Source organism: Bos grunniens, chromosome 22, assembly GCF_055505025.1.
Source record: "Bos grunniens cultivar Pamir isolate PY7600 chromosome 22, Bosgru_T2T1.0, whole genome shotgun sequence".
Lineage (NCBI taxonomy): Eukaryota > Metazoa > Chordata > Mammalia > Artiodactyla > Bovidae > Bos > Bos grunniens.
Genome location: NC_141186.1, coordinates 52,638,608 through 52,647,296, shown reverse-complemented (window position 1 = coordinate 52,647,296; position 8,689 = coordinate 52,638,608). Strand labels below are relative to the sequence as shown.

The 8,689-nt window shown below is 62.9% G+C and overlaps 1 protein-coding gene across 4 annotated transcripts in view; it reads right to left on the bottom strand.

The window, feature by feature from the left end:
* Nucleotides 1-158: 158 nt before the first annotated feature.
* SCAP (SREBF chaperone) overlaps nucleotides 159-8,689 on the bottom strand; it is a 50,028-nt gene continuing 41,497 nt past the window's right edge. The window contains exons 9-22 of one of the 4 annotated variants that reach the window (XM_086368310.1): nucleotides 8,234-8,328; nucleotides 6,879-6,977; nucleotides 6,501-6,719; nucleotides 5,402-5,778; nucleotides 4,720-4,908; nucleotides 4,437-4,638; nucleotides 4,243-4,358; nucleotides 3,638-4,160; nucleotides 3,472-3,557; nucleotides 1,930-2,012; nucleotides 1,661-1,827; nucleotides 1,022-1,102; nucleotides 631-837; nucleotides 159-553 (exon numbers count right to left, since the gene is read on the bottom strand). In XM_086368310.1, coding sequence (XP_086224436.1) covers nucleotides 308-553; nucleotides 631-837; nucleotides 1,022-1,102; nucleotides 1,661-1,827; nucleotides 1,930-2,012; nucleotides 3,472-3,557; nucleotides 3,638-4,160; nucleotides 4,243-4,358; nucleotides 4,437-4,638; nucleotides 4,720-4,908; nucleotides 5,402-5,778; nucleotides 6,501-6,719; nucleotides 6,879-6,977; nucleotides 8,234-8,328 — 2,690 coding nt within the window. In that variant the 3' untranslated portion in view covers nucleotides 159-307. Of the gene's footprint in view, nucleotides 554-630; nucleotides 860-1,021; nucleotides 1,103-1,660; nucleotides 1,828-1,929; nucleotides 2,013-3,471; nucleotides 3,558-3,637; nucleotides 4,161-4,242; nucleotides 4,359-4,436; nucleotides 4,639-4,719; nucleotides 4,909-5,401; nucleotides 5,779-6,500; nucleotides 6,720-6,878; nucleotides 6,978-8,233; nucleotides 8,329-8,689 lie in introns of all 4 variants that reach the window. The other 3 variants (XM_086368311.1, XM_086368312.1, XM_086368313.1) reach the window with 3 other exon arrangements.

The window sequence follows — 8,689 nt, the reverse complement described above, 5'->3', positions numbered from 1 at the left end:
ACTTTGTAACTGGCCTGACTTCACGTGGCTCCTGGCAGGAGCCGCTCTGAGCTGAGCAGGGTCTAACCCAGTGCTGCACTTCAGGCACCAGGAGGGTGTGAGTGATGGCAGAGCCCGTCCAAGGGAAGACACAAGTGGCTCAAAAGGCCCCTGGCTGATGTCATTTAAAAAAACAGATTTAATATTACAGTCATGAGGCAGGACAGGACAGTCAGAAGCAGCTTTCCCAAGACTCAGCACTCCCCCCGTCCAGGTCCAATGTGTTGCCAACCGAGCGCCCCAGCCAGAGGGGTGGGGAGGCCCACCCTCAGTCCAGCTTCTCCAGCACAGAGGGCACGTACACCAGGCTGAGCTCGCTGCCAAAGTTGCAGACAATGGCAGCGTTGTCCAGCACCAGGATCTGGCGGGCCGGCTGGGCCTCGCTGTTCTTGCCCAGGTAGACTGTCTGTAACAGGTCCCCGTAGTTCAGGTCCCAAAAGGAAACACAGCCCTGGCCGCCGGTCACCAGCAGGTTGTCGGAGATGACACCCAGGCTTGCACCACAGCCCAGGTCCTGGAGACAAGGACAAGACAGGCTCGGGGTCTGGAGCCCTTCCCGACAACCAGAGGCCCCGTGGCCCCCACGCCTACCTGCTGGATGGAGTAGAGCTTGATGCCCGTGCTGCGGTCCCAGATGCTGATGAGGTCGTCCAGGCCACTGCTGATGACGCACGAGGTGGTGCAGGTGAGGGAGGTGACATCCCCACGGTGAGCGAACATGTGGCTGACCCGGCTGCCGGTCAGCACGTCCCACAGGCAGATGGCCCCGTCTTGGCCTCCGCTGGCCAGCACCATGGTCTGCAGGAGTGGGTGTGGGGGCCTGGTCACTGGTGCCACCTCTGTCCCCAAGGTGTCCCAGTGCCCGGGTGGGAGGGAACCTTCGCCTGCCTCTCGGAGGCCCTGGGGACCAGCTCCCAGGACTCAGAAACAAGGCCGTGGTGGGTCTGGCTCAATGCCCCCACAGCCCACCCACGGCCCTCACCTGGTCAATATACACGGTCGTGATGGCCCCCGAGTGGCCCTGCAGGGTGAAGAGGCAGCACGAATCCTCCAGGCGGAACACCTGCGGCAGAAACAGGCCTCAGGTGCTGGGCTCCTTGGGGTTTTATTTTAATTAGAGGAGAACCGCTTTACAATACTGTGCTGGTGTCTGCTGTGTGTGAATCAGCTGCGAGTACCCACGTGTCCCCTCCTTTGTGTCCCCCACACCTCCTGCTGTCCACCCCGCCCCTCGTGGTCTCCAGTGTGCGGCTGCGCACGCTGTGTCGCACAGCAGCTCCCCCCGACTAGCTGCTCCACACACGGCGCTGGGTGCCAGTGCCACTCTCCCAGCTCACCCCACCTCCTTCCCCGGTGTGTCCACAGTTCTGTCCTCTATGTCCGCGTCTCTCTTCCTTCCCCGCAAATGGGTTTAGCAGTACTATTTTTCTGGATTCCACAAATACGTGTGATTATGTGATTTTCATTTTTCTCTGGGTTTTTCCAAATCACACTTCGGTCAGGAATTCCCTTCCACAGTTCATCCAAGACACCTCCAGCCTCTCTCTGACTGACCCCAGATGCCCTCCCCCGACCCCTGTGCTGGGCCACCGCGTGCCCAAGAGATGGTGCCGACACTTACTCTCAGTGTGTGGTCCTGGCTGCCAGTCACGAGGCGCCCGGCAGCGGCCTTCAGGGCTGTGATGGGCTTCTGGTGTGCACAGGGCACGGTGTGGGTCAGGTGGCAAGCCACCCTGTCACTGCTGCTGCACGCAGGGGAGGCAGGGGAACTGCCCCGCCCCGGGGCCCCTGGGGACAACAGGCCAGGTGAGGGGCCTCGGAGAAGACACCTGCAGCGGCCCCCGCGCTCCACCCACTAGGTGAGGCCCCTGGCCTGCCCAGGTCGCTGACCTCGGAACTGCAGGGGGCTGAGGGCAGTGTGGGTCTCCAAAGAGAAGAAATCGAGGGAGCCATTGAGTCGGGCGGCCACAATCCTGAAAGACAAGAGTGGCTGCCAGGGGGCTTGCCCTTAGAGCCCCTGGCCGTGGGGCTGAGCGCCACGGGCCTAGATAGGCCCATCCCACTGGCCGGGGAGCAGTGAGGCCGCAAGAGACCTCAGCCCAGACGGAAGCACAGGTGCTGGGACCAGGTGCAGAGCAGGAGGGCCCTGCAACCCCAGTGCCACCCTCTGTGCCTCAGATACTTCATGTGTGAAAATGGGAACAACCGTGTGCGCCTTGTGGGGGCGGGTGGTCGTGAAGAGTAAGTGAGCTGATGATAGTGTAAAGTGGTACCTGGGGAACATGAGTAAGACTGGAAATTTAAAAGTCTGGGGGAGGGGAGTCCCCCTCCACAGCCTGGAGCCATAGGAGAGGCTTCAGTGGAGGTGAGAGGAGCTGAGGCAGGGCTGTGAGGAGCCGCAGAAGGCACTGCTGCCCTATGATAGAAAGGCAGCTCCAACACAGGCACTGCCTGCTCCGTTTCCTGTTTCCACAAGGAAATAAGGATTCTCTCCACCGCCTGGCATTCCTAGGCACAGGCTGATGGGCAGAGATGAAGATGTGTGTGCTCTGTGGCCCCAAAGCCTTGGGGCGAGTGGGGTTCACAAGTTTTCAGCCCATAAAGCTGAATGGTCCACAGCAGAGCTGGGGCAGAGGAAGGAGAGGGCAGAGCCGTGGACGCAGAGCTAGGCTGAGACACGTGGGCTTTCCCTAAAATGTCAAAAAACCACCAGTGGGGGAGAATTCCAAGCTCGGGGGAACCCAGTGAACTTGGCCAGGCTACACAGTAGGATGTCAGCTGAGACCTAAGCAGAAAGCCACCAGAAACTGACAACTCAGGGCGAGGGGTGTCCCCACCGCAGAAAACAAGGCTCTGCTCTAGCTCAGATGCCGGGCCACACACGCTCAGGGACCTGGAAGGAAGAGCCAGCCAGCATGATGGGCAGCTGAGGCGGTCACCAGAGGCACTTGGGTGGGTGAGCCCTGGGTCTATCAGCCCAGAGGTGCGGGGGCCCAGTCTGAGTAGCTGGGACCTCCCCCGACCACCACCACCATGGAGGCGATGGTGTGATGGCGTGCTGGGAACACCTGGCCAAAAGGCATGGTGAAGAGGCAGGCAAGAAGAGTCTACAGCATCAAAGGGGAAGGCGAGTTTTTACAAGGCAGTAGTTCTAAAGATGCGTTTTTCTGGAACTGAAAACCCAGAAGGGTCAGTAGTGATGGCTACCTAGACGAGTCTGACCTCAAAGGGTGAGAGGAAGACTGTCAGTGGTGAAGGGCCTTCTTTCACTCCCCACCTTTACCCTTTTGAGTTGTCACCTCCCATCAAGGCAGACTTCCTGCAACTCACAGGTGTGGGCTGTGTCACACCAGGGAAGGGGGAGCAGGGCTCGACCTCAGTGTGTGCAGAGCTGGGCGTCTAGGGGTGAGGCGGGCTTCCTAGCGCTCCCACCTTTTGTCCAGGAAAACGAGGGCCGTGATGCCTGATGACACTTCCTCACTGCTGCAGCGCAGGGTGCCCTCGATGGCGTCCCACACCTGGGGGCCCAGAGGCTGTGAGCACCTGTAACTGGGAACACCCACGACCCCCCTGCCTCCCTCCAGCCCCCGCTGCCCACCTCCAGCCGGCCACTGCTCCGCCCCACCACGATGAGGCTGCCCTGCAACTCCAGACTCCAGATGGAGCCATCTGCGCTGGGGGCCCAGGCGAGGGACGGGCAGCTCTTCTCGGGAGGAAAGCCAGCCTCGTCCTCAGGGGCCAGGGGGAACGTGGGCCCGGGAGAGGGTGGGCGCAGGGCTGGCGTGTGCACGGGAGCCATGCCCCCCTCCTGGTACACGCGCTGCACCAGGCGGCTGAAGTCGTAGCCTGCGGAGTCTTGAGCACGGCGGCCCGCCCGGTACCGGGGCTCGGGCTGAGCCGGCTCGGGGAGCTGTGGCCGCGCTGAAAAGTTGGTGTCAATCAAGCAGGTGAGGTCTGGCTGGTCCCCAAAGAGGGCAGGGGGTGGAGGGCCCCGGGGCCGGTGCCGCAGCGGAGGGCTGTCCCCAGGCTCCTCCGGGCCACCCTTCCCGCCGTCCGACAGCCGTTCCCAGGTCTCCTGAGTCTCCAGCCCGCTACCAACACCGCTGTCCCGCCGCTGCCTGCTAGGGGCGGGGAGACTGGGTGAGGGAGAGGGCGGGGCCTGGGAGAAGGAGGGGCTAGGGCAGGGCAGGGCGGAGCACCTACCCCGGGTGCGGGATACGGGTGAGGCAGTCTCCGGTCTGCGCGTCCCATACACACACGTGGCCTGCCAGGCAACAGCTCACCAGTAGCATCCCGTCGCTGGCCAGACACTCGATGTCCTGCGGGAGCGCGGCATGCACATGGGCACTGGCGGCGGCGCGGCTCGGCCCCCCGCGCCCCCGGCCCCGTCCACTCACCATGAGGTGCCCGCGCAGCACCAGGGGCACAATCTCCGTCTCGGGGGGCGCGTAGCCATAATCGTCGCAGGGCAGCTCCCCCCGCCGCCGCCGGCCGGGCCCCGCGCCGGGCTGCCCGTAGTTGCGCGGGCAGAGCACACGGTACAGGCAGAGCAGCAGCAGCACAAGCACGATGCCTGAGGCCAGGCCAAGCGCCGCCACCCTGCATCGGGCAGAGCCTGGTGAGACCTGCCCCGGCCCCCCGACCCCGCCAGCCGCCCCACCCCCGACTCATGGGCCTTACTTGTACAGGGTGAGGTCTCTGTGCGCCTGCGCCGTGCCTGGCCCCTTGGGGCCGGCATCCCAGAGCCCTCCCTGCCCAGGCCGGGGCGGGGGCCAGGCGCTGCGGCCGTCCTGAGGGTGCCGGCCCTCCAGAGCCTCCCGCGGGTTCAGGCGGAGCGTGACGGGGATGACAGGCAGCAGGCTGACGTACCTGAGCCGGGCAGCGCTCAGCCTCAGCGGAGACGCCCTCGGAGGGCCTGCTGCTGCCCAGGGCCCCCTCTACTCTCCCCATGGGACGCGGCCTGCTCTGCCAAGCTCCAAGAACATCCTCCCAAGACAGTCTTCCCAGCAGTAGGCTCCCCCGCTCCAGCTCTGGCACCCCAACCTTGCCCTGTCACAGACTCCACCACCCTAGCAATCACTGTCCCTCTGTCACCAATTCTGGCAGAGTGGGGGGAAGTGAGGTGTGGATCTCATTTTGGCTAAGTAGCTGACAGCGACCTATGACCTCACAGAGCGGGGCCCAGGGACTCAGGTTGTGGCTACTGAGAGCACTGCTTCCTACCCCACAACCTGATGGGTGTTTATTTGAAAGAAAATTCAGAATTCAAACCCACGGGTCTCCCTCCTGAGGGAAGGGGTGCTCTGGGGGCAGTGAGCTGACACGACCAGGTGGGAGGGGGGACTCAGCTCAGCCCACCCACCTCTTGGCCAGTGTGATGTTGTAATAGCTGAAGAGCGTGGGCCAGTGGCGGAAGGACAGTTTCCTCCAGAGCTCCTCGTCCTCGGGCCCCCAGGTGACCTCTGGGGCCGGGCTGTCATGGACGCCCTCGGCGAGACCCCCGGGCTCAGGCGGCTCCCCTGGCAACGTCTGGTTCTCGGGTAACTTGGAGGCATCCGGCGGGAAGATGGAAAAGGCAGGATCCGGGTGGCTGGCAGGCAGCACGCCACTGGGCACAGGCAGAGGAGCCAGGGCACCCTCGCCCAGCGGGCTCTGCTCCGTTACCTGGGCGGCCAGGTAGGTGCGCAGCCCAGCTGGGTCCGTGTACACAAGGATGCCGATCCACACCACCGTGCCAGCCTGCAGCAGGGAGTGGGGGCTCAGCAGGACCCCAGGGAGGAAGGGGCAGCCTTCACCCGCTGTACACTCGGCCCTCACGCTGGAAAGCGGCAGGCCAGAGGGTAGAGAGAGGACACAGGCCACCTGTCCTTCCCTTCTGCCTCAAGTCCTCTATGACTAAGACCAACTGTCCCCCTGGACGGACCAAGCTCCCTTTCCATGCTCGGGTTTGAGACTCCTGGCCAAAATAGAGAGAGGCACCCTGGGTTTGATACAGAACTTTCCCACCCTAACCGCTCCCTCAGCTTGGGCCCCCATGGTCAGCATAGCCGCAGGGACCAGCTGCCTGACCTGCTCCAGGGACACCACGGGTCTCAGTCCTCAGAGGGCCTCAGCCCCGCTCCCCTCTCACTTCAGCCAACCTTGCTCCTTCTTCCGTCTGCCCAGCCAGCATTTCCTGCTGCCTGCACAGTGAACCCTGACTTGGGGAACCACCTGGTTCCATCCCAGAGCATCCGTCCTGGTCACTCTGGGCAGACTCTTCTCCCTGATGACACCAGCTGCTTCTCCAGAGACAGGCTTCTCACCCCAGAAACCACAAGGTCTGGGCAGGAGGGGAGAAGGGGAGGCTTCCCAAAGCTAGGCTTCCAGGGGCCACGAGGGCCTGGGGAGCACCCCCCCAAGACAAATGCAAACGGCAAGAGGACTGTGAGTGCGGGCCTGCGGGTGGGGGTGGCAGGTACCATGATGAGGCGCTGTGCCAGGCGGGTTCGGGCCAGGAAGTAGATGACACGCAGCCGCTTGGGGAGACGCAGGTTGCGGAAGGAGGACGGCTGCAGTGTGATGGTGTGGGGCATGGATGGCCGCACAGTCGGCTGCCGCTCAAAGCGTGTTGGCCGCCCCACCGGCTTGGCTGGGGGCAGGCAGGCCTCAGGGGGCAGCCGCTTGTTCAGGTCCGCCAGCTGTTGGGGGTGCAGTGGTCAGGGCCTGGAGCCGCGGTCCAGAAGCTCCCACTTGGGGCTGCGGCCCTGCCCTAGGTCTGCCCTCTCTTTCCCAGAGACCCCTGAGCACAGCCAGGGCTGAGGAGGAGGTGGTTAGGGCAGGGCTCAGCCCACTCCTACCTCCATCCGGCGAATGTCAATGGACAGGACAGTGGTGAAAAACAGCATCTGAAGGAAAAAGTCAGACACCAGCCCCACGACGGCAAAAAGACAGAACTCCTGGAAAAAAGGCAATGAGAGGACACTGACCTCAGGGCCCAGTACTGGAGAACCAGTTCCCTGCCTGCTGCGGCCGCAGCCCCATGTGGGAGCCTCATGGGCCCTGACCACTGCACCCCAAACAGCTGGCACCCTGGACGCTGCAGGGCAGTTTCTTGCGAGGCACAGCAGGGAGGAGAGATGCTGGAACTTTGACATCCAGGAGCAGGATGCAGCAGCAGCTCCCTCCCTCCCCATGAGGGGGCAGCAGAGACCCCTGGCACTGATGCCCCAGCAGCCTGCAGTACTCCAAAAGCCCTCCCTAACTGAGGCCCTAGCCCTGCTCATGTACCAGAGACCAACACCTACCAAGAGCCCAGGCCTGGCCTGGTTTGGAGGCTCTCAGAAATTTCTTATTCCTGGCCAATGACTACACTGGACCAATGAAAGGAGAGGAAGAGCACAGGGGAGAATTAATTCTACCCAGAAACTGAAAAGGGGAGTCTCTTTCCTCCCCAGGCTCTGTGGATAGATGGAGTTTTCTCGGGTTTAGGTTTTCCTCCTCTGCCCTTGTTGAGACCTCTGGTGCATCACCATGGCTTCTACTCAAATGTGAGGAAAATGAAGAATGGAGTGCACAGTGGCACATCAGCCCTCATGTCCCAAGACTGTCCGCGTCCTGCAGACGCCCTCTGGTGGGGTAGGGTGGGGAGCCTGGGAGCCCTGGGTTCCTTCCCAAACCTCAGCTGGCCTGCCAGTCGTGGGGAAAGGACAGGAGGCAACAACTCCTTACTCCCTTCACAAAACTTCCAGGCAGCAACAGTGGGCTTCCTGCTCGCAGCCCCAGGGCTCAGCAATGGCTGGTGGCTCTCCCACGGTTGGGCCACGGGTCTCGAGGGTGCAGGGGCGGGTCAGGGCTCAGGCCCTGAAAGGCAGGGGGGCCTCACCACTTTCTGCCTGAGAACTGGGAAACGGGGCCTGACTGGACTGTGCTGCGGGCAGCCAGCTTCCTCTCCTGCCACTTGAGTGAGGGACGGCAGTGAGTGGTCATGGGTGAGGGGTCATGGGTCTGAGACTGCCAGGCTGTAGCTCGGCTTACTGAGTCCTCCTCCTGGGCCAGTTCCACCAGGGCCTCTCTGTGCACAGTGACAGCCAGCCTGCCAGTAGAGGGGCCACCTCACAGGAGAGGGCAGCAGCAAGGCAGGGTGTGCCCTGCACAGCTGGGAGGCTCAGTAATGGGCTCCACGCGGCCCAAGCTGCAGACCCGGAGGCCTCACCTGGATGGCAGGCACTAGGGTGAAGTAGCCAATGAGGACGATGCCCAGCTCTGTGGCCATGTTCTTCATGATGGACCAGCTCTCGCTGCTCAGGCCTGCAGGGGACAACGGGGCCATACGGCAACACATAACCTCTGTCCACTGCATGTGGGCTGACGACTGCATGGCCCACAAGACAGCTGCCCACCAAATGCTCCAACCCTAAGGACCCTGCTATGGGCACAGCTTTACAGGGAAGTGGGGCCTGAAGGTCCAGAGGAGAGCTCCGACCATCTGAGGAAGGGAGAAGCGGGTTGCTGACTTGAGCAGACCTAGGAGAGCCACATCCACCCAGACCGGCATGTCCAACCTCGCATGTGGCAGAGGGCTCGAGGGACAGGAGAGCCGGCTGTGTCCTACCTCAGCCCCTCCTGGGCCCCGGGCCACCACACAGTCGCACATTTAAAGCTCTGAGCG